Genomic DNA, 25990 nt, shown 5'->3' on the forward strand with positions numbered 1-25990 from the left:
AACCTAAGAAGACCTGTTTGAGCCAAGTTCTCTATGTTCCATTTTTTTTTTGAGTGGCTCAGAGAATATATTTTACCAAATACTTACTTATTTTCTTCTTCCTGAGAATTATATCTCTTCCCTTGGAATTCTTAGACTTCTCCCTTCTTCCTTTCTTCTGCTTTTCCCCTCAAAGACATATGTACCTTACTGTGCGAGTCTTTGAAACTTTCACATCTCTGTGGAGTCTCCATACGTATGGTTTAAATTTGATTTTCTCCTGTTTATCTCATGCCAATTTGTTCTTAGTCAACAACGAGAACTTCCTCATACATTCCAGTTCATGCTTTCATAATATATATTCTTCCAACTTACATTTAGCTCCTATTTTATACACTTAATGTTTTTTTTGTTTTGTCTTGTGAATTTTTTAAAAAGATTATTTATTTATTTATTTGACAGAGAGAGAGAGAGAGAGAGAGAGAGACAGCGAGAGAGGGAACATAGGCAGGGGAAGTGGGAGAGGGAGAAGCAGGCTTCCAGCGGAGCAGGGAGCCGATGTGGGGCTCAATCCCAGGACCCCGGGATCATGACCTGAGCTAAAGGCAGATGCTTAACGACTGAACCACCCTGGTGACCCCAAGCTTAATGTTAAAAAAGAAAAAGAAACAAAAAGGCAGGGCCCAGCATCTACATTCTTTTTTTTTTTTAAGGGTTTTTTTGTTTTGTTTTGTTAAGATTTTATTTATTTATTTGACAGATCGAGATCACAAGTAGGCAGAGAGGAAGGGAGAGACAGAGAGGAGGAAGCAGGCTCCCTGCTGAGCAGAGAGTCTGATATGGGGCTCGATCCCAAGACCCTGGGAACATGACCTGAGCTGAAGGCAGAGGCTTAACCCACTGAGCCACCCAGGTGCCCCGAGCATCTACATTTTCAGGGAAAATAGGGGACATCTAGCACCAACCGCTCAAGTTTTATGAGGATTAACCCACCTACATGTTCCCGAGGTCCCAGCACAGCCCCAAGGATCCTATGTCTGTGTGCAGGTAAAAGCACAGCATGTGCAGCATTAATAATGTGTCTGTGTTGTTTCCAAATATAGACTTCCCAGGCTATAGCTACTCCAAGCACTGCTGGTACATCCATCTAACTCATTCACCTCTGTTCTCTACCTGAAGCCTTGACTAACTGCAGGTTCTTGAGATCAACAGACCTCTGAGGTGGGGGAAACAAGGAACCCAATGATCCTGGAAGATCAAGCATCAGCATGCTAGGGAGGGGCCTGCCCTGCGTCCAGTGACCGGACTGACAATGATGAAGCCCTGGAGCACTGCTTCCCCTGCCTGTCATGCTCACTACTTCTGTGCCTGCCCCTGAAGCCCTTCCTGCTTGATTTGTGACTATGTACATTGTCTCTGGACGTGAATCCACCATGTTCCCCATCTGCCAAACTCCTGAACAAAGCACATTTTCCCTTCCACCATGGAAAATTAGGCATGGGATGTCTGACTAAAATGGAGTCAGAGGTTTTAGGCAGGAAGAGCTCTCTTGCAGTACCACTGGAAGTCAGTTGCAGACCCAACAGAGAGATGCACTTGGGAGTGTCTGGGTGGCTCAGTGGGTTAAGCCTCTGCCTTCAGCTCAGGTCATGATCTCAGGGTCCTGGGATCAAGCCCCACATCAAGCTCTCTGCTCAGGAGGGAGCCTGCTTCCCTCTCTCTTTCTCCCTGCCTCTCTGCCTACTTGTGATCTCTGTCAAATAAATAAATAAAATCTTTAAAAAAAAAGAAAGAGGCGCCTGGGTTGCTCAGTGGGTTAAAGCCTCTGCCTTCAGCTCAGGTCATGATCCCAGGGTCCTGGGATCGAGGCCCGCATTGGGCTCTTTGCTCAATGGGGAGCCTGCTTCCTCCTCTCTCTCTGCCTGCCTGTCTACTCTCTCTCTGTGAAATAAACAAAAAATCTTTAAAATAAAATAAAATAAAAAGAAAGGAAGAAAGAAAGAGATGCAATTGATCTTACGTGGACTTGATCTTGCCCCAGGATACTCCTCCTCTGTTGCAGTGTAAGGAAGAGATGCTTTTCTTTCTTTCTTTCCCACTTCCTTTCTTCCCTCCCTCCGTCCCCTTGCCCCGTCTGTCTTTCTTTCTTTCTTTCTTTCTTTCTTATATTTTATTTATTTACTTGAGAGAGAGAGAGAACACAAGCAGAGGAAGAAGCAGGCAGAGGGAAAGGGAGAAACAGGCTTCCTGCTGAGCAGAGAGCCCAATGTGGGGCTTGATCCCAGGACCCCAGGATCATGACCTGAGCCAAAGGCAAATGTCCAACCAACTGAGCCACCCAAGTGCTGCAGGAAGAGATGTCTTTCTTATGTATAAAAAATACTTTTCTCTTCATGGGGGTTTTATATATAAATGGACTGAATTAACAAGAAGTAATTTATTTATTTTTTAAAAGATTTATTTATTTATTTGACAGAGGGAGAGAGAGAGATCACAAGTAGGCAGAGAGGCAGACAGAGAGAGAGGGGAAAGCAGGCTCCCCGCTGAGCAGAGAGCCTGATGTGGGGCTCGGTCCCAGGATCCTGAGATCATGATGTGAGCCCAAGGCAGAGGCTTAACCCACTGGGCTACCCAGGCGCCCCAATAAGAAGTAATTTAGAACTTCAATGTCCAGAACAGGATTCTTTGATCTTTCCAAAGTTACTTTTATCAAAGATGAGTTCGACAAACATGGTTCTAAAATTGACAAAACTGAATGAGATTCCTATTTTAATTGGTATTTTGAGAATTCCAAACCCTATCAGGAACATGATATTGCCTCATACCAACATGTAATTTTTCAACTGAATAAGGTAAGCAAACAACTACAAACACAGAAAAGGGCTTTTGAGGCCTATGCCTCCCCTCCCCCACCTTTATCAAGAGGAAGCCACCCTGTGCTCAGGCCCCATGTCCAAAACCATCTTCCTTTGTGCTCTCCCTTCTTCATCTCCACTATCATTCTATTCTTTTGTCTCACCTTCTTTTTCCTCTGAAGTTCCCTCTGCTACCTCCTCTCCTGAACCTATTAAAATCTGCCCCCTTAAAGTTAAGTCTTCTGAAGATCTAAGTGGACACAATGTTTATGTTCCCTGGAATAAAGATGAACTTTGAGCAATAAAGAGTTCCCTAAAGTGACTGAGCATCTCCATACGTTTGCTGAAGAATTTAACATATCGACTCAAGTTCCCAAGCTGGTTTTTCAGATTTACATCAATGGGTCCACATGCTTATGGCGAGGGCCAGGCCAAACACTGGATGAAACTAGCCCAATGGAAACATCATGAACAGGATCTAAAGAAACAGACCCCTAAGTTTTGGCAAGATGCTTGAGAACTTGCTAGAGGACGCCAACAATCAATTATACTGCATTTCTGAATCCAGTGGATCAGAACAAAATTCAGGCTTGTATACAAGAGGCAGATGAATCCCTTCATACGGTTAGAATCAACTCCAATTTGTCTTTAAAGATGGATTCAGCCAGGGCGCTTGGGTGGATCCAGTGGCTGCGTGTCTGATTCCTGATTTTGCTTACATCCTGGTCTCAGGGTTCTGAGACGGAGCCCTACTTCAGGCTCAGCAGAGAATCTGTTTGAGATTCTCTCTCTCCTCCCTCTGCCCAACCCCTGCTTCTGCTCCAAATAAATAAATAAGTACATATCTTTAAAGATGGATTCTGTCAAGAACCTGAATGGTCCTGGAAGTAGATTCTCCCCTAGAGGCTGCAGAGAAAATCCCAGGCCTTGTGAAACCTTGATTTTGACCTTACAGGACTATAAACAGAAAACAGGGCAAGCCCACTGAAATTCAAATATATAATCAGCAGAGTATCCTTTTTTAGCTCCTAAATATCCTTTTTTAGCTCCTAAATCCTTTTTTAGCTCCTAAATTTTTTAGCTCCTAATTTTAGCTCCTAAATTTGTTACAGTGGAGACATAACATAACATAGACATAACATTAAATATTTTGTACATTTAACAAACTGAGGGTTGCTGGGGGTGACGGGGGGAGGGATAGGGGAGGGTATGTGCTATGATGAGTGCTGTCAACTGTATAAGACTGATGATTCACAGACCTGTACCCCTGAAGGAAATAATGTAATTTTTTTTTTAAAAAAGGAAAAATAATTAACATGAAGGGCCCCTGGTGGCTTAGTCATGAAGTGTCTGCCTTTGGCTCAGGTCATGATCCCAGGGTCCCGGGATTGAGCCCGGCGTTGGGCTCCCTGCTCGGCAGGAAGCCCACTTCTCCCTCTTCCACTCCCCCTGCTGGTATTCCCTCTCTGTCTGACAAATAGATAAAATCTTTAAAAAAAAATTTTTTTTACAATTAAATAAAATAAAAATCCTCATTCATTGCCCCCAGTAACAGCTTGATATTCAGTCATAAAAGCTCATCAGTTTGAAGTGTATCCTCGTTCTTATGCAATTTCAGAGGGTATGTGAAGTTCCATTTGAAATTGTGTAACACACCTACAAACTATTTTGCACTAGCTTTAATGTTTGCATAAATATTGTCGTATCAAACTTACTGTCAATCAAACTGCTTTTCCTAACCAATGCTACATGAAGGCGGTATCTTCACAGTAGTAGAAATGGATTTGCTGCATTTCTTACACATATCCCGCTGTGGTTGTAAATGTAACATGCTTGTTGAAACGCCTCCTTGTTGACACACAAATGTATCTGTCTCCTACCACGCACATCATGAAATTTGGATCTTTGATTTGTACACACGTAACTGACTGGGTGGTTTGGGGACATAAAATTGTTGCACCATCATGACTGTGTGTTCTTACAATGAGGGGACAATTGCTGAACTACCCTTGCAAATGGACAATAAAAACCAGACACAAACACACAAAAACACATGATATCCTGCCAACTGTGTTTCCACTGTTAAAACAATTAAACAGGGAAGCCACAGATTCAGTTGGCTTTAAGGTCTCGGAAACCTCTGTAAGCAAACCACAACTTAATTGGCATCAATGCACTGGAAAGGGAGAAAATCAACTTAAGAACAAACAATTGGAGTCAAGTAGGCCTTCCGAAAATAAGGCAACAGCATGGGGGATAGCCAATCACATACCACCTCCCCACCACCTCTCCATAAAACCCTCACTGCTACCTCCTACAGGTGGGGCAAGCGTAACCGTTTGAAAAGACAAACCAACTGGCCTGACTTACTCTGGGAAATCTGAACATATATCATCTCATCTCTGAAGATCACACAGTACCTACCACCAGTCACTTCGACCAGTTTCTCAAGTGGCCTAAACTCCTGACGCACGTTGCAGGCCAGCAGAAGACAGTGCGACAGGTTTCCCCAACAGCCCACTTTTGCACATGCGCACAACACACCAATGCGATTCTGCCCTCACTTCCCCAGCCCTCACCCTTGGCAATGGCTTCCCAGAGCGCCTGCGCAGGTATAGTCGCCCAATAAGGGCTGCACATGCGCACAGAGGGTTTGTGGGGGGCACACTGCTTCTCTATGGGCCCCAACGTGCAGTCGTGTGCTCCTCCCTAACCAGCCGAGGGGTTTCCTGAATCTCATTTCAACTGAGCCCACATACCCGAGTTCAAGTTCAGGCAAGCTAGGACCAGAGTGTATGGACAGACCAGTCCTCCTTCTGGCCAGTGTTACTGTTACAACCCAGAGTTTCTGCTGCCCTCTCCTGTTTCTCCTTTCCTGTTGACGCCTGTGCACACTGAAAACAGAGGTGAACCCCTCAAGGTCCTGAGTCTGTCATCTGCCACAGTGCAGAGGATCCCAGAAGAGACGGGGATCAGGGACTGGACATCCAGGATCACCTGTGAAACATGAATGCAAGTGGCACCCGTCAATCCCACCAGCGGACCTTCTGACGCCCCCGGATTCCCGTTGCATATTTGGTCCTAACATTATGTGGACAGAGCTCAGGGCCCAGAAATTTCATCGGGCATAGTCCCTCTGCCTAAATGGGGATTACAGAGACTAACAGAGAATTGTCCATTAAGATTCCGTGGAAAATAACCTCAGACCACAAAACTGCCCTCCACAGCTCCACTGTCGGTCCCCGTGCCTCCCTTCTCAGAACAGCTCAGAGAACACAGTTCCTGGCAGCCCCATGTGGGTGGCCCCAACTGGCATTCACACTTTCCTGAAGCTCAGACTCAGACAAAGCACAGCAAAAACTTAAAATTTGGAGAGGAAGTTTCACCTTTCTGGTTAAAACACTGCTTCCAGGGGTGCCTGGGTGGCTCAGTGGGTTAAGCCTCTGCCTTCCGCTTGGGTCATGATCTCAGGGTCCTGGGATCGAGCCCCACGTTGGGCTCTCTGCTCAGCAGGGAGCCTGCTCCCCCACCCCCACTGCCTCTCTGCCTACTTGTGATCTCTCTCTGTCAAATAAATGAATAAAATCTTAAAAAAAAAAAAAAAGAAAGAAAAAAGAAAAACCTGCTTCCAAGGTAGCACGTAGCATCCCACCTTCCATTCCTAGGATGTCCACTCATAGTCCACACATTAAAATGAACCAAATACATAAATGCAAATGATTGATGTATCAAATTTCATTCAGAGCCTCTAATCCACCCTTCCTTCTTGTCTCCCAGACTGCTCTCATACCTATGTGCCATCACACCCAACATTATTTTTAAGGTTAATGATCATGAAAAAGAAGAGAAAGAGTCTCTACTCCCAAGAAGGCATGCCCAACACCCAAATCCCTCTGGAAAGAGTGATCATATAGTATCCAATTCCCAGGGCTTTAGAATGATCAACATGCATATTCTAAGATTCCCAGCACAGTGTCCTGGGCCCAGTGCATCCTCTAGTCACACACCCAGACATCCTATACCTGGAGCACATAGTAGCTGCTCAATAAACATTCCTTTCATGAATGAGCACATATTATTCATATAAAACAACCTTGTGCAGACAACACAACTTTATCTAGTCCCTTCCTAACTTGTATGGGATGAGCAGAAAAGGTCATCTTTCCAGAAGCTGTTAGTAGTCATCACTGAGAAAGACAGTATTTGTGTTGAGAGAGAACAGTTTGGAATAAGGGACTCAGATGTGCTCTTCTCCTTTCTCTAACATAAAGCTAGTGGACATGAAGTCTGGGGACAGCAACCTCAATGACTGGAAAACACACACTAATGGGCTTCATCCACTTCTAGGGAGTCATGATATCAGAGTATGGGGCCCCAGAATCTATTTTTAATGGGAACCTCAACTGCTTTGTAGATACATACAATTCTGACAATGGTTGAAAAGTCATTCTCAGCTGTGTCTTCATGTTGGGATCTCCTGTGTAGGTTTTAGAACTACCATGTCTAGTGTCCCAACCACAAAGATTCTGTCACCTAGTCCTTGATAGGGCCTAGCATCAATTAGGTCTTAGTGAAGTGCCGCAACATGTTCTACTGTGAGGCCAATGTAACCACTGAGGCTCCCAGGTACATTTCTGAGGACAGAGCACAGAGTCTGGTCAATGGGGAAGCCTCCATACAGGGGCTACTCTATCTAAGATTTCATAGGGGAGGGTGAGTCTCCCCAACATTTCTGATTTTGTACCAAACTTTGTGTGTGCCTGCAGGAGACAAATGCACCCAAAAAATTAGAGAGGAGTAAATCACATTGGGGCCTCCAGTTTGAAACCACCTATGCATACAGATTTTCACATGCTTCCACAAACAATGGAATAGAAATCAGATCACATAAACCCTTAGTGGCCATGGGGAGACTTTTGGATTTCCCTGTGAATGCCACGGAAGACACCAGAACAGGAGGTGAGTCCTTCAAGGATGTAAGAGCATGTGACGAGTGAGATGGGAGCTATCCCTCTGTGACCACGAGAGAATTAAACCTTCCAGACTCATCCTGTTCAAGCAGAGCATCTCAAACCACATTTTAAGCTCAAGTTTTCTCTTTTGAGCTTTGGCCCCTACCTATGTCATCTGCTTCATTCATTCCCACCTACCTGAGTGTGTGGCTACTGTCTCCTTTCTCCTCATGTGCTGGGGCTCTTTACTTTTCCAGAGAAGATGACCAGATCCAGACTACAGACAGCAAGACCTATTGACAAGAAAAAGAAGCATGACTCTTCCTGGAGAATCTACAATTTCAAATCCAGCACTATGCTCAGTAGGGAAGAGAGCACATTACAGAAGCCTGTAGAAATTTACTTCTCCAAACACTGTTTCCTGATGGCCTCTTTAGAATACTTAGGAAGTATTTTCAATGTTCAGCTCCTTAACACCACTTCCAAGTACTGCTGAATCAGAAATAAAGACTGGATATTTGATTTTAATATGTGAGCAATGATATTTTATGCCAGTTGGTTTCTAGAATTATCCCTACTCTAGAGTGAAGTTTACAGATAACCTCAGGGAATGGTAAGGCTGAAATCAAAATAAAACATCGTGAATACTTCCTTCCTCACACCAACAAATCTTATTATTTCAAAGAAGTAATCTGCTGACTTACACCACAGAATTTTAAGACATTTGAATATACAGTAATTCCACAGTAGTTTCATTCTGCTGAAAATAGAAACGTAATAAAGGAGAGCGTATCTGTGACACTGTGCAGAATTAAACGGAAACTAATGAAACCAAAGACCATTTAGTACCTTTATTTGCAAAGACCAAGATCTCCTCCTGTAAAGAAAAGTGACAGCCCACATTTTCCAGGGGAATTTAGCAGAGAGACCCTGAGCCAAGAACGAAGTTAATATCAGATGAAACAAGACAAACTGGGATCAGTGGCTGGATGCACGTAGGACTCCTCACTGTAGTGATAAAATTTACAAAACAAAGAATTGTATTATGATTCTAATCATGAAAATATAGCAGTTTTATGAAATTTCAAGTCAGAGATAGCTCCCACATCCTATAATCTTTCATGTATTTCAAATACTAAGTCTTTCGTTAAAGCAACCTAGACAGCGAGGCTTTCTTTTTCAGGACATTGACTTATTTGGGGCCTGATAGCCATCTGGATTATCCGTTCACGTTCATTCAGTTTACACAGACTCAGGCCACACCCAGGCAGAATCTAAATATTAAGTATTTCCTCCTTCATTGGGATTCCTGACAAATCTCCAGTGAGGATCATGGGTATCAACATAGCCCCATGTTGATCTGCCGCAGAGGGAATATTTTCAATAGTTGCAGGTCATGAATTCACGGAGGGGATTCATGTAGCACAGAAAGCCCAGTTGGAGAGAATGGAGAGACAGCCCCAGGAAAGGGACTATCCTGAAGGGCTGACTTTGACTATCCTTAAATGGATACATAGTCGTCCAAAAACCTACTGGCTCCGCAGGACCACCAGAACTAGAGAAGTGAATGCTTGCCAGTTCTAAACAGACTGTCTTTCAGTAAGAAAGGAAGACACCGCTCCTGAGCTCATCAGGACAAGATTTACCTGGGAAGCAGCCATTTCTTCCTCTCCCTTCTGGGCTACGTGTCTTTCTCAGGTGATATGTAAAGAAAGGCCTTGGCACAGCCTCTTCACCCACTATCAGCAGCTCAAGGCCAAGAATCTCAAAATGCACAAAAAGCCACCCTCTCCTTTGCCACAGAAGATTCAGAAAAAAAAGAGCTTTCACTTGGACATTTGCATGTGCGCTTCTCCTTCCTTGGTTTCAGATGTCCTCGCCTCCCACAGACAGCCACAAATCCTGCCACAGCACGGGGAGCATGGGCTGCCTGACCTACCCCTTCCAACTGCAGACGAACAGACTGTTACCTTGTCCCCAAGCCACAACGGTGAAGGTCAGGGTAAACGGATCTGGCCAACTGAGCACCTGCTCACCAGGGCTGCTTTTAACTCTGGCAAAGTGGATATTGTTGCCATTAATAACCCATTTATTGATCCGAACTACATGGCCTACATATTCCGTATGACTCCACCCACGGCAAATTTCACGGCATAGTCAAGGCTGAGAACAGGAAACTTGTCATCAATGGAAACCCCATTTCCATCTTCCAGGCGTGAGCTCCCGCCAACATTGAACAGGGCGATGCTGGTCCTCAGTATGTCGCTGCGTCCATCGGGGTCTTCACCACCTTGGAGATGGCCGGGGTTTACTTGAACGGTGGGCCCAAGTGGGTCATCATCTCTGCCCCTTCTGCTGATGCCCCCATGTTTGTGATAGGCATGAACCATGAGGAATAGGACAACTCCCTCAAGATTGTCAGCAATGCCTCCTGCACCACAGTTTGGCCCCTCTGGCAAAGGTCATCCATGACAACTTTGGCATCACGGAAGGACTCAGGACCACAGGTCATGCCACCACAGCTATCCAGACGACCATGGACCACCTCTCTGGGAAGTTGTGGTTTGATGGCTGAGGGGTTGCCCAGTACGTTATCCATGGTTCTACCAGAATTGCAAGGACATCCCTGCGGTGAATGGGAAGCACACGGGCATGGGTTCAGTGTCCCCACCCCAATGTGTCATCTGACCTGCCACCTGCAGAAAGTTGTGAAATATGATGACATCAAGAAGGTAGTGAAGCAGGCATCAGGTGGCCCTGTCAAGGGCATCCTCAGCTACACTGAGCACCAAGTCTTCTCCTGCAACATTCACAGGGACACCCACTCTTCTACATTTGATTCTGGGGCTGGCATTGCTCCCAAAGATCAGTTTGTGAAGCTCATTTCCTGGTATGACAATGAACTTGGCTACAGTGACTGCAGCCAAACCTCATGGTCCACATGGCCTCCAAGGACTAAGAGCCCCTGGACCACCAGCCTGAACAAGAGCGAGAGGAAGAGAGAGGCAGCCAGGCAGTGCTTGCCCCCAAGTCATCCCCCAACACACTGAGAATCTCCTGACCTCCAGTTACCATCGCAGAACCCCTGAAGCGGGGGGTGGGTCAGGGGGGTGGGACTCAGGGAGCCCTACCTTATCATGTACCAGAATAAAGAATACTGTAACCACGGGGGAAAAAAAAGTTTTTATATGTTAAGAATGAAATTTGGATGAATGGAAAAATACAGAAAGGAAGGATAGATCAGTAGTTCAGGGAGTTTTCATTCTTGTATTCACATTTTAGGATAGAAAATGTTCGACTTTATAAGTAAATGCCAGTTTTCCTGTACTTTATCCACACTCATCAACGGTGTATGATCATTTTAATTCCTCCACATTGGTGTTAACAATTTTATTTTTTCCTCAAATTTAGTCATTCTAGAAATAGAAAGTGTCATCTCCTTGTAGTTTTTCTGTTTTCTAGGAGTGGTTAAAGAAAATAGGAAATATATGCATTATATATTTAAGATATAAAATACATATATCATATTATGTATCATAAATAATACATAGGATATATGTATGCAACTTTCAGTCTTAAAAAAGGAAGAAAGACATCTTCCCATTTTAGACAAAGCAGGTGAGCCTGGAGGGCATTATTGTGAGTGGAACAAGCCACACAAAGCGGGAAATACTGCTTTGTCTCGATTATATCTGGATCTAATAAAGTTGAACTCCTAAAAGCAGAGTAAAAGTGTGATTGCAGGACATGGCTGAGGGTGAAGTGGGAGATGTTGGCCAAACGGTACAAAATTTCAGTTACACGGGGGCGCCTGGGTGGCTCAGTGGGTTAAGCCTCTGCCTTCAGCTCAGGTCATGATCCCAGCGTCCCAGGATCGAGCCCCACATCGGGCTCTCTGCTCAGCAGGGAGCCTGCTTCCCCCCTCTCTCTGCCTGACTCTCTGCCTACTTGTGATCTCTCTCTCTCTGTCAAATAAATAAATAAATAAAATCTTAAAAAAAAAATTAAAGAATCAGAAATCAAAAAACCCTAGCACTATGAGGAGATAATGTTAATGAGCTAGATTGTTTTAATCATGTCATAATGTACACACAGATCTATGTTCTGTTACTTGAGCAATTACTGAATCTGCAGGAATGGAAAACAAGGTTCTAGGTGAAAGGCCAGTGAAGTACACGATTAAATAATAAAAAACAGAGGGCGCCTGGGTGGCTCAGTGGGTTCAAGCCTCTGACTTCAGTTCAGGTCATGATCCCAGGGTTCTGGGATCAAGCCCTGCATCAGGCTCTCTGCTAAGTGGGGAGCTTGCTTCCTCCTCTCTCTGCCTGCCTCTCTGCTTACTTGTGATCTCTGTCAAATAAATAAATAAATAAAAATCTAAAAAATAATAATAATAATAATGAACAGAAATGAAGGCACCAAAATACATAGTCCTTTGGCCCCATTTATCAGAGTCTGGGTTTTGGTCCAGAGCACCAGCCCTGGAGAGATCAAAGGAAGAGGCCCCAGAATCTGATTTCCTTTAAGCTGTCCTGGGAAGGAAGGAGATCTGAAGCCAGGCCAGACCTCGCAGCCTCAGCAGGGAGCGGATCTGGTTTGGGCTAGGGAGGGAGACTGTGATCTCCCTGCCTCTGGGGTACATCAAGGCCTGTCATTCCCAAGCCCTCCCAAAGAATTCCACACCCAGAGTTCATATGGTTTGAATCTATTTAGTCTCGTTCCTACTTCAGAAAATAAAACAAAAAGCAACTTAACATAAACACTTAGCATTTTCGGGGCAACTATTAGAAAACTTTTTATTCTTCACAAGAATGCAAAATAAATGCTACTGCTACTAAAGTGTCTAGCCCATGGATGGCCCATCAAAGGTGACACCAGAACTCACACCCCACCTGAAGCAAAGTACCGCTGCTTCCTCACATCGACTCCACAATCCTGAATTCAACCATGCACTCATGTGCTCTGAAAATTTCTGGATGTTATGGGTCATGACTCTTCATCGGTTTTTTTAATGACTGACTGCCACCAAAGCAATCAGTTTCTCTCTGTTTGCATCTCTACACCTGCTCAGTGCTCTTTAACCACAGAACGGACTCCCATCCGAGCACCACAGTGGAGAGTTCTTCTATGGAGGGAGGAGAGGACCCTGGATGACTCATTCCTCTTTCTCTGAGATGGAAACATCTTCAAATTCTACAGTCTACATAGGACATCCCTATATGTTCCAAAGAGTCCCTGATACTGGAGAGTATGTCCCCAGTGAGACTGAGCTGATGCCTCCACGCGGATCTAGGTAGGGGAAACCTTAAGCTGAGTCTGGGCCATCACATAGGGCCCAGACCAGTCCCGGTGGGCAGTGTCCTCTCATGCAGGTGTGATGTATCCTGTCCCTGAGCAGGGCTCCCTGGAGTAAGAAGCCTCAACTCTGTTTACATAGCTTACAGGCAACTGTACTTGTGGTCATGATTCTAGATTTGTTGTGGGTCTTAACCTTTCACTGTTAAAGGATCTTCCCTGCTGAGGTTGCAGTAATGCAGGACCTAGTGTGGCAAGTTTTAAGCCTGTGCTTCTGACAACTTAGAGATCTGGCGTTGATCATGAGGAGCGTCGGTTTGTTGAAGCACAATCAAACATGTTAACCTTCTTTGTGGAACTGTCTTCAGAACCCTGTGCCCAGGTGTGCGTTAGGAACACATGGTATCTTCTATTGAAAGATACACATTCAAATGTATTTTGAGTATCTCTGCTTTGTTTCAGGAGAAACTGCTTCATTCGTGATTGGACTCTGACCTTACTACTGGAGCAATTAGTACAACATGATTCTATGGATAATTACACAATTACAAAAGGATTCATTATGCAGCTGTAATTGATTATTACTGAAACAGATTCTCTGTTATTCACAAATTTTACCTACAATGTGACTGGCTCGTAATTGTACATGACACCCTGTGAGGCATGAATATATAAATGACTGACATGGAGGAAAACAGACTACATTTTCTCATGAGATGAGGAAGTTCTGTGACTCCTCCAGGATACAGAGAAGGACATGGACACACAGTGGTCATCACCCAAGAGAATAAAGGGGCGGGCAGGTGGGAAACATGCACTGATCAAGGTCAAGTTGCTCACTTGCTACCAGGGAATCTAATGAAAAAGAGAAAAATTACTATGATGGCAGAGAGGGTATAAAAAGTTACAAAGGTGCTTTCCAGGACAAGCATGCTTGGGGTCGCAGCTGTCCTCTCAGAGAGGATCTAGGTGTGATATTGTTCCTGTGAAGGTGTTGGCCCCTAGCCTTGTGCATGCACAGAGCAACAACCGTAATGAATCCTACACACAACATCTTAGGTACATCTGAATGCTGCCCAGATTATGTCTATGGGTTTATCACAAAATCTTGAACAGGTACCAGTATCTATAGTCTTTGTGCTGTATCTTACGTATTTATCTTCTTGTAACACACATACATAGTAACTGTGGCATTTGCCAGCTCCTGTGAGTTCCAGCGGAGGATACTGGAAGGCCTAATACAATGTAAGACTTTTGTTCCTTAATATTTTGCTCACCTGGAGTTCTGGGACTGATGGCGGCCTGAAGACAAGGACCCAGAGTTGCCAGGACACACCCCCAGACGCTCTGTGAAACTAGAAATATGTCTGGGTCCAACATCACAGACAAAATATTTCAAACTGAAAGCTGCCAAGGTGTCTGGGACAGCACCAAAAAGAAAGAACGGTCATGGCTACATTCAGATGACTGAGGAAAAGCCTCTCAAACCTGTCCTGTTTTTACTGCAGTAAAGGGAAATAAGGATGACGTAAGACGTAGAACTCCCTCAGGTTTCCAGGGAAAATCTGGACCACGAAGATCATTCCCACTATCAGATTCTCAGCTGCCATTTTCAGGGTTCAAATGTTTATTTTCTTTTTCTCTCTTTTTTTTTTTTTTTAAGATTTTATTTTATTTATTTGACTGAGAGAGAGACCGCGAGAGAGGGAACACCAGCAGGGGAAGTGGAAGAGGGAGAAGCAGGCTTCCTGCTGAGCAGGGAGCCCGATGCAGGACTCGATTCCAGGACCCTGAGACAACGACCAGAGCCAAAGGCAGATGCTTAACCAATTGAGCCACCCAGGTGCCTCAAATATTTACTATCAAAAACACGGAAAGCAGCATGGAAACAAGAGTTCTGGGCCCTATTTTCCATGAAAAATGAAATCCACAAAATTCACCAACATCTAAAGTAATTCTATAGTGTTTACGGTGTATGGCCCAGTTACTAATGCTTTATTTATCCTCATGATTTTATGAATAAGGACTAATGCTATTCCTTTCTTACCGATGTTACATGATAGAATACATAAATATTTGGCACAAAGCTCTGAAAACTCTTGTAAATTACTAAGTGGCAACAGCAGTAGGTGCATTTTGTTCTGTGGAAGGGACTCTGGGTGGGCTCCTGGTGGGGGAAGGGCCATGAGAAATACCAAGCCATAATGAGAATCCTGGAAGACTCAGCTTTACCTCCCCACTCCCCCTTAATACAGAGGGGGAAGTGCTGCAAATGGAATTATGACTAGTTATGCATACATGAAGAAGGCTCCATAAAATCTCAATAGTATGGAGTTGGGAGTGATTACAGGCTAGTGAACACATTCACACAGGGAGGGTGACACACCCTAACTCCATGGGGACAAAAGCTCCTGATCATGGGACCCTCCCAGACCTCACACTATGTACTTCTTCATCTGTATCCTTTATTATAGCCTTTATTATTTTTTAAGATTTATTTACTTAGTTGAAAGAGAGCGAGTGCATGGTGGGGAGGAGCAGAGAGAGGAGAGAAACTCAGGCAGACTCTGTACTGAATGCAGAGACCCCCACGAATACCATTCTCAGGACCCTGAGATCACCATCTGAGCTGAAACCAAGAGTCGGTGGCTTAACGGACTACAGCACCCAGGTGCCCCTCTAGTAGCCTTTAATAAGCCGGCAGACGTGCTTCCTTGAAGTTTGCAAGCCCCTCTAGCAGACTAACTGAACCCAAAGAAGACATTATTGGAATCTCTAAGATACATTCAGTCATTCACAAATATGGGTTTGGCTAAGCTTGTGAAAGTGTCTGAAAGGATGCGTGTAAGGCGGGAGGTCAGTCCCGTGGAGCTGACATCTAACCCTCAAGCTTACCTGTGGGACCTGGAGAAATCTCTGGGTAAAAAGATGTCCAAGTACAGCTGTAAGACATCTACACGGTGCTGGAGACCTGCTATTTGTTGTGGGGAAAGCACCTCCACACCGCATTGTGACCAGAAGTGTCAGACGTAAGTAAGAGGGACACAGAGCAGAGAAACACATTAGAGAAGAACTGGGTTCTTCCCTTCATAGAAAAGAAACAATAGGTTTTTTTTTCTTTATAACCGATAAAAATAGTTTAATTTTTTTTTTAAAAGGATTAATGGTCATCTAAATATTGATAGTCAACATTTGAACCTATAGCATCAAGAGGCAATCAGGTGCCCTTCCAGAAGACCTGTTCTTGGATTATCTCCTCTGACAATCAATGCTTCATCCAGAAATCTTTGCGGAGAACAGCCTCCATGGTCTGAGACCTGAGAGTGTAAGTTCCAGCCCTGGACACACGCATATACCCTGAATGGGTATTTAACTGTCCCCTGAAGACCAGGTGCACAGGTCCAACTTCCATGGTTTACACACAGAAATCCAGCCTATCCACGACTTACTTTCACATCCGGAGAACCTAGACCAGAGTCCCCCTAAAACAATTCATGCCCATCTGTGTCTCTGACTGCGTTCCTCATGAGCTAATCATTTCATTGAAGATGACCACCATAAGGACGCCCAGAGATGTTCATCCTCAAAGCAGCTTCCCAAAACAGGCTCCACTGACATCACCTGAGAACTGTACAAACAGAAAATTGGATGGTGGGGTGTTTACAGCGAGCCCAGAAACAATGAAATGGTTACATGGAAAGAGGCCTAGAAATCTGAGATTTTACAAGTGCTCCAGGTGGTTCTGATGTAAGATAAATCTGACAGCCTCTGTGTTAACTAAGTCAACGATCATTCCTGAATTATGCATAGATGGTTACTCTGAGATATTCTCTGTTTGTGGTGATGTTACTTACGTAACACACACAACCTAGACATTTCCGGTATTCATAAATAAATAGGACTGTAACACAGTCTTGGCTACCTCATCTTCCACATGTCCCTTCCTGCAGTGCCCTCCTCCAGCTTCCTGGGATCACCCACAAATATACTTCTCATCACATTCTTTCATCAAAATAATCCAATTTAGAATGAATTGGGATTTTCTCAAATATTTCATCAAATAAGAACGTGGTTTGATGACTGAGGGTGGGGCAAGCACGTGTGGCCATGAGAGAAGTGTTAGCACAACGTCTGCTGGTGGAGAATAGCAGAGGGAAGAAATGGACCAACCAGACACATCATAGTGTGTACGAGTCCTTTCATCAGACTTGAGCATTACCTACTCAATATGCACGGAGTACACGACATACATCGTCTTTTCTAGAAGCACACATCTGCCTTTTCAGGGTATGGTGGACCACAAAGTAACAACCACCCCAAATGCAGGATTATTCTTCACTTGGATCAGGGTTCAAGGTGCGCATGACCTGCCCCCCAGCTTCATGGTATCAGTTTCCACAACTGACAGGAGTCCTCTTCCCTGCTCCCCACAGGATGGGCAGAAACGCAGCACGGGCCGTAAATGAACATTTACCTTAAAAAGCAGGTGGACTGCTTGGGGCAGAAATGCTCACTGCCTCTGACTGGTGAGCTGCCCCCCAAGTAATCAGTGCCCCTCACACACATCTCAAGGAATAACACTCGTCACGGGGCTCAAACAGGACGGAGTTTCCTGCCGGCTGTGCATCGGCTTCACTGGAATGTCGTCCAGCGTTGGGTTAGATACCTAAGATTCTAGTGCTTGTGACATTCGGCACACACCTTCCTGATCCTTCCAGTGTCCACAAGGCTTCTGTGTTTCCAACATCTACTCTACCATGTGCCATCTAAAGGGTATGGCCACAATGTTTGCATCTTGCAGCAAGCCCTCTCCTACCCCAGTGGTTTTTGGCCTGAAAAATATAGCACTCGCCAACAGCAGTACTACACAGGAATTTGTGAAATCAGGAAGACAGGATCTGATGTCTCTGGAGGCAGGGAAAAGAATGTGTTAATAAGAAAATCACAAGGACGGGGCGCCTGGGCGGCTCAGTGGGTTAAAGCCTCTGCTTTCGGCTCAGGTCATGATCCCAGGGTCCTGGGATCCAGCCCTGCATGCATCGGGCTCTCTGCTCAGCAGGAGGCCTGCTTCTCTTCCTCTCTCTCTGTCTGCCTCTCTGCCTACTTGTGATCTCTATCTGTCAAATAAATAAATAAAATCTTTAAAAAAAAAAAAAAAAGAAAAGAAAATCACAAGGAGGGGAGCCTAGATGGCTCAGTTCATTAGGCGTTTGACTTCAGCTCAGGTCACCATCTCAGAGTCCTGGGAGCAAGCCCGGTATGGAGCTTTGCACTGAGCGGGAGTCCGCTTCTCCCTGTCCCTCTCCCTCGGCCCTTCCCCCAATTTGTGCTCTCCCTCCCTCTCTCAAATAAATAAAATCTTAAAAAAAAAAAAAAAAGGGAAAATACATTTACAGTAGTGTATTATAAAAGTACATATATTTAAGTGCACACACACAGTTCAATGACATGGTGTTCAAGGTTCAACAATACTCTACTTTGTAGTCACAGTCTTTTTACCTATAATCTTGTTTAGTGTGGAGTATGTGAAGGTTAATGCAAGGATAACATTTCATTCACAACACATCAGTGTTAACACACACACACACACACATACACACGCAATTCAGTCTCACTAATTAAATAGTAAGTTCAAACACAGTCTAAAGAAACACTGAAAAAATCACTGTATGACCCTTGGTCAAAATACAGATTACCAGCATTCAACAACCAGTCATTGTTCATCCTCTGTAAGGATCAGAGAGTTGCCGCCCTGTGGTTTTCCTAGTAACATTCCAAATATGTGATCAAACTGTTTATGTTCTCAGTAAGGTTTCTGGTCAACAGCAGTCTGCTAACAGTTAAATTTTGGTGCGTACGTACGTACAAACACACACACACACACACACACACACACACACACACACACTTTTTCCTTAGTTCTCTTACACCTAAATTACATCTTAAGTTTTGCATATTTACAACTTGCATTCCATGCATACCAAAGCCATGGGAATCTTTTTTGCTCAGGACACGGAGGAAAAAAAAAAACAAATGAACAAAGAATGACACAGAATAAAATTTTATAAATGGTGATTCAGAATTCAGAAAAATATATTTCTAGTGACTTAGTTATATTAGCATTTGTAAAATACAGTCCCTGGGCCTTGTGTGGGTAGCCAAGTTTCAATAAAAGGACACCAAAGAAAATGGAATAGCCAAGTTCATCACTCATAGATCCTAAAGGATGCACACAATATGCCTTGAAAAGTACATGACGGAGTCAAGGAGGAGTGCAAGGAGAGAAAGCAGCAGGAACTGGGGCAGATGCCTTTATTAGGGCCCATGGTTGGAGCTCCCTGCACTTCCTGGGCAACTCAAGAATGCACAATTCAAACCGAAGTATGTGGAGTCTGATCATCTCTGTAGGGTCTGCTCTACAGAATGCACAAGGGAGTGTGTCCTGAGGGTGGACAGTGTTGTTTACAAGGGCTGCTGGGGTTATCGTTTCAGAACTTACACTGGCTTGTAACTCTGGGGGCTGTTTGTTATACCTGCTACCAGGAGGAGCTGGTATCAGTTTGAGCCCCCTGCAGGACTCAAACGGAGCCCAAGGCAGCAACACCAAGTCAGATAGCTACATTCTTTTTTTTTTTTTAAGATTTTATTTATTTATTTGACGGAGAGAGACACAGCGAGAGAAGGAACACAAGCAGGGGGAGTGGGAGAGGGGAAAGCAGGCCTCCTGCAGAGCAGGTAGCCCGATGTGGGGCTCGATCCCAGGACCCCGGGATCTTGACCTAAGCTGAAGGCAGATGCTTAATGACTGAGCCACCCAGGCGCCCCAGATAGCTACGTTCTTAATTACACTTCTTTTATTTTTTTTAATGATTCATTTTATTTTTTATTTGAGAGAGAGCACAAGCAGAAGGGGAAGAGGGAGAGAGAATCTCAGACTTGACGCTCAGTGCAGAGCCTGACACAGGGCTCGATCTCATGAACCTGAGATCAGGACCTGAGCTGAAACGGAGAGTTGGCGGCTTAACTGATTGCCACCTAGGCGCCCCTCTTGATAATACTTCTGTGTCACCTGCATTATAGCCATCAAAATATCCCAGTAGTTACAAAAAGGAGGAAAATATATAATATACAAATTTGGGAAAGATAATCTCAGATCATTTGAGGCTTAATGCTACTGGGAAAAGGGAATACTCGTTAGGCCATCCCACTGCATTCATAAGTACAGCTCATTCTGGAACAAAGAAGGCACAGGGTTTCTCCTACCATATGTACATTCTGATGTCAAAGAAGTTTTAAGCAATGCTTAAAGGTTTCACCAAATTGTTTACATTTGTAAGATTTCATCCCAGTATGTATTCTCTGATGTCCAGGAAGGCTTCAATGCTGGGTAAAGGCTATGCTATATTCCTTACATATGTAAGGTTTCTTCTCAGTATGAGGTCTGAGTTTAAAGACTGCTTTAAAGCTTTGACACATTTATTATATTGGTAAATCATGTCTTCAGGAAGGATACAATGACATGTAAGAAGGTTAAAGCTTGATAAAAAACTTTCCAACATGTATTTCTTTTATACTCATAACTGGAAACAGTTCTTTAAAGTTTATTAGGATTTACCCTTGTTAATGCTTATTTCCAGATTTACCATTCATAAATTCTCTCTCCATTATAAACACCTCGGTAATTATTGAAGATCAAGTCCTCACAAAAGGCCATCCAAAGTTCATCACACATAAAATGTTGCTCCAAATTATGTATTATAACTACTGAACAGTGATGGTTGGATAAAGACACTCCAATATGTATCAAAATTAGGGACTCTGGAACAGGAGAGCCTATTTGTTAGTAGAAGAATCACGAACCCTCAGGAAAGGAATTCTGAAATTCATTATATTTAGACTTTTAATCTTCAAATTTCTAATTTATAAGAATCTTTGAATAATTAATACCTATAATTGAAATGTTTCAAATCATTACTTTCAGCATGCAACAGGTGTTTTTCCAGACTTTTCGGTTTTGTTTTCAGAGAATACGTATGTATGAAAAAAGGAGTTGAGGTTTTGTATTCAAACACAGTATTCTGCAAACATAATGTCTTAAAGTGGGATTTTCCCCAAAATGTTTTCTATTCTGTCTTCTAGCAGCAAGGATTTCATTAAGGGTAACTATCTCCGGTTAGTTATATCTATTAGGTCACTGTTTCCGCCCCTCACTTCCTTCTGTCACCTTCTCAGTCTTTCATTAACTGTGATCTCGAAGCCACAGTTTCGATCGTCTTTCCAGCAGCATGTTATGGAATACATTTTCTTTGACTGTTTTTGTAAAAAATCCCAGGTGTCATGAGAAGACACAACTGAAAAAAACCAAGTAAATTATCCCACACTCTACGCTTGCAAGTGTATACTTAAAATGCTCATGTATAAAGTTAATATTCATCAGAGGACATGAGGAAGATGGAGAGCTAGGAAGGACCAGGACTTTGCTCTCTCATGAAGACAGACTAAGCAAACTGCCTTTCTGAGTGCTCCAGAAGTCAGCGGGGAGAGCACAGCACCCTCAGGCAAGCGCACATGAAGAAGGGCCAGTTGGAAGAGAGAGGGCAGGTTCGTTTTACTTCCCACGCTAGCTGTTCGCCCTACCTGGCACTCCAGGGCAAGACCGCGACAACACTCTCACTCTGCTCAGGAGAGAAAGACGAGAGTGAACTCTGTGGGCAGTAATCTGGCTTCTTCGCAGAGGCCCGGAGGACTTGTTTCTTTCATGCGCAACGTGGAAGGCTGAGGGAATGGCAACAATGGAACACACCCATTGGATGCGTTGTGGGCACGACTCACAGAACAGGTAAATACTTGTACAAAACCCAGAAACTGCCGTGCTGAAGATCACCACGTGCAATTAACATGAAACAACCACCAATCACTTAATTGGAAAGTACAAAAACTCAGACATTATCCGTCCCCAGAATATGTTTCACAGGCCCCACAGTTAGGGCACAGATGGCTGTTACTGTGCTCTCCATTACAAAGCAAATGCATAAATCCTGGGTCTAATTTTTAAATTTCCAAACATCAGCAAAAGATCACAAGGCATACGAAGGAGCAGAAAAACATGTTCCAATTAAAGGAACAGAAGAAAGCTCCAAAACCTGGCCCTAAATGAATAAAGAACGATAAATTACCCAACAAAGGATTTAAACGATCCTGAAGGTGCTCTTGAAGGAAGAGTAGAACCAGGAAACCAACTGATAGCCAGTGAAGGATGCATGACCGAAATGAAAAGCCAAAGAGACAGGAAGTTTTCAAAAACCACTAAACAGAAATTAGGAGCTGGGAAGTACAAACTAAATTTCGAAGAACACTGAAGGGGTCAGCACCTGACTTGATTAAGTAGAAGAAAGACTTGGACAACTTAAAGTTCCCTCATTTTCAATTATCCACTGAGGAGAGCAAAAAATTTGTGGTAAAGGACAGGGTCTAAGGGACTTATGGACACCAGTAAGTAGACCAATATATACATTAAGGGAACCCCCCAACCAAGGAGAGGATAGTCGAAAAGGCCAGAGAGCTTACATGAAGAACAACCGGCTTGTACTTCCACAATTGTGGGGAAAAAGAGACATGTTCAAGCAGCTCACTGAATTCTAAGTAGGCTAGATGTCAAGACATGAAGACACTGACACATTATAATTAATTTATCAAAAATCACAAGTGAACAGAGAGCTCTAAAACAGCATGACAAAACTAATTCCTCTGGTGTAACAGAGCTCCTCGAAGAAATTAATGGCTTTTCAGCAGAATTTACAAAAAGAAATGGAAAGGATAATACCTTCAGTACTGAAAGATCAAAAAACTATCAGGATGCCTGGGTGGCTCAGTTGGTTAAGCGGCTGCCTTTGGCTCAGGTCATGAGTCCTGGGATCGAGTCCCATATCGGGCTCCCTGCTCGGCAGGGAGCCTGCTTCTTCCTCTGCCTCTGCCTGCCACTCTTTCTGCCTGTGCTCACTCTCTCTGACAAATAAATAAATAAAATCTTAAAAAAAAAAAAAAACTATCAACCAAAAACATTATATCTGGCATAAATGTCCTTCAAAAATGGAGAAATGAAGATATACCCTAGTCAAATCCCCTAAAAGTGTACCATTAGACGTGTCCTACAACCAACACTAAAGCAAGTCTTCCTGGTTAAAATACAAAGATCCTAAATACTAACTAAAAGCACATGAAAATATAAAGTTCTCTGGTAAATGTAAATGTTTACGCAAATAGAGAAACCTAGACTATTGTAATGAGGTAGCACAGACTGCTATTTTCTCACTGAACTGAATTATTTCAAAGAATAAAAACATAGGGGTGCCTGGTTGATTCTGGCTCAGGTCAAGATCTCAGGATTGTGAGATCAAGCCCTGCAACTGGGCTCTGAGCTGGGCATGGAGCCAACTTAAGATTCTTTCTCTCCCTCGCCTTCTGCCTCTCCCCCCTTTCACATGTGTACTGTCTCTTTTAAAAAACATAAAAATAGAAGAATAAAAAGGATTTATCTGAAGTATACAATACACAACAAGAAGGACAGAATTATTAAATACAGGGTCATCAGTGAACTACAGCGGGTAGAGGGATAGACATGATAAGTAGCAGAGTTTTGCACGCTCTTGACAATATTAGATTTAAATGGTTTGTTACAGCTTTGAGAGGTTTTAAGTAATCCAGATGGTAGGCGGGGCGGGGGGGGGCCACACAACTACATGAGACATAAAAAGGAAATGAGAATCATATCAAAGCATGTCACTTCAAAATCAAACAAATATAATGAAGCACACTGGGAGGGAAAGGGTAAAACAGCCACAAGAAGTACAGAAAACTATGAAACAGCAGCAGCAATGGTACTTCCCTTTAGTAATTTGCTGGTAAATAGATTAAACTCCCCCCGCCCCCGCCGCTGCATTAAAAGGCATGAACTGGGGGCTCCTGGTGCTCAGTGGGTTAAAGCCTCTGCCTTCAGCTCAGGTCATGATCTCAGGGTCCTGGAATCGAGCCCCGCAGCGGGCTCTCTGCTCAACAGGGAGCCTGCTTCCCCCTCTCTCTGCCTGCCTCTCTGCCTACTTGTGATCTCTCTTGCTGTCAAATAAATAAATAAAATCTTTAAAAATAAATAAAATAAAATAAAAGGCACGAACTGGCTGAGTAAAATACAAGACACAACAACCTCCCATCTACAAGACAGTCACAAGAAATCTAAGGACACACGTAAGGTCCAAGTAAAAGCAGTAAAAGGACATTTCATGAAAATGGAAACCAAAAGAGGGCATCATATCATACAAATACATACTAAGTTCATGAGTTTCAGAACAGAAAAACATTATATATACATACAGAAAGGAAATTACCCAGATACTGAAACAGTTATGCGTGCACCTAACAAAAGAGTCCCCACGTATGGGAAGCACAGAAGGCAGAACTGAAGCAAGAAGTCAGGAGCACCATTATAGCAGCAAAGGGTTAGTATCTTGGTTTAACTGGATAGAAAGACCACAGTTAAGTCCAAGGAGAGCACCTGAGCAAGATGACAGTCTATTACATGTGATGGACATAACACAGTCCATTCCACCACATGAGAGCAGAAGACACAATCTTCTCAATCACACACAGACTGCTCTCTAGTATAGACACACTGCCTACAAAACAAGTCTTTTTAAAAAAAAGATTTTATTTATTTGTTTGACAGAGGGAGAAAGACGTAGTGTGAGAGGGAACACAAGCAGAGGGAGTGGGAGAGGGAGAAGCAGGCCTCCTGTGGAGCAGGGAGCCCCATGTGAGGGTCGATCCCAAGACCCTGGGATCACAACTGGAGCCAAAGGCAGACACTTAATGATGAGCCACCCAGGCGCCCTACAAAACAAGTCTTAAGAAATATAAGAAGATTAATATTGTAAGTATCATTTCTGACCACCAAGAACTAAAACAAAGAATGAATAGCAGATGGGAAAATGGAAATGCCACAAATATTTGGAAATTAAACAATGTGCTCTTGAACAATGAATGGATCAAAATGAAATTAAAGAAAATAACCAGTAAATACCTTGAGAGTAACGAAATGAAACAATATATTCAAACACACTGAAATCAGAAAGAGTCACTTTTTTTTTTTTCAAGATTTTATTTATTTACTTGAGAGGGAAAGAGAGGAGGGAGGGAGCGCATGAGTAGGGGAAGGGGCAGAGGGAGAAGGAGAAACAAATTCCCTGCTGAGTGCATAGTGGGATGCAGGGCTCAGTCTAAGGACCCTTAGGTCATGACCTGAGCCTCAGTCAGTCACCCCCAGAGAAAGTAATCTAAGGAAGCAGTCAGTGGAGTGAAAAAGCAACCTGAAAAATGCAAGGAATTCTTTTGGAGAGCCTCTAAAGCAGAAGGATTTAACATCTAGAACAGAGAAAGTTTTTGGTTTTTAAGATTTTATTTATTTATTTATTTGACACAAACAGAGATCACAAGTAGGCAGAGAGGTAGGTAGAGAGAGGGGGAAGCAGGCTCCATGCTGAGCAGAGAGCCCGATGTGGGGCTCAATCCCAAGACCCCGAGATCATGACCTAAGCCGAAGGCAGAGGTCCAACCAACCCACTGAGCGACGCAGGTGCCCCCAGAGAAAGAACTTTTATTTTTTTTTAAAGATTTTTTATTTATTTATTTGACAGAGAGATCACAAGTAGGCAGAGAGGCAAGCAGAGGGAGAGGGGAAGCAGGTTCCCTACTGAGCAGAGAGCCCAATGCGGGGCTCGATCCCAGGACCCTGAGATCACGACCTGAGCCGAAGGCAGAGGCTTAACCCACTGAGCCACCCAGGCATCCCAAAGAACTTTTACAGTGACAACCAAACAGCAATAGCATGTTTAAGAACTGGACAAAGTTTTCAGTGGG

General features: G+C 43.7%; 1 protein-coding gene across 1 annotated transcript in view; it reads right to left on the reverse strand.

Annotated features, from left to right (window-relative positions):
• The window catches only part of LOC116855967, a 109568-nt gene that overhangs the window by 34976 nt on the left and 48602 nt on the right, over positions 1–25990 (reverse strand). The window contains 1 exon segment of the mRNA XM_032839055.1: positions 9902–10076. Coding sequence (XP_032694946.1) covers positions 9902–10076 — 175 coding nt within the window.

Source organism: Lontra canadensis, unplaced genomic scaffold (assembly GCF_010015895.1).
Source record: "Lontra canadensis isolate GAN:19392208 unplaced genomic scaffold, GSC_riverotter_1.0 scaffold107, whole genome shotgun sequence".
In the NCBI taxonomy this organism is placed as follows: Eukaryota; Metazoa; Chordata; class Mammalia; order Carnivora; family Mustelidae; genus Lontra; species Lontra canadensis.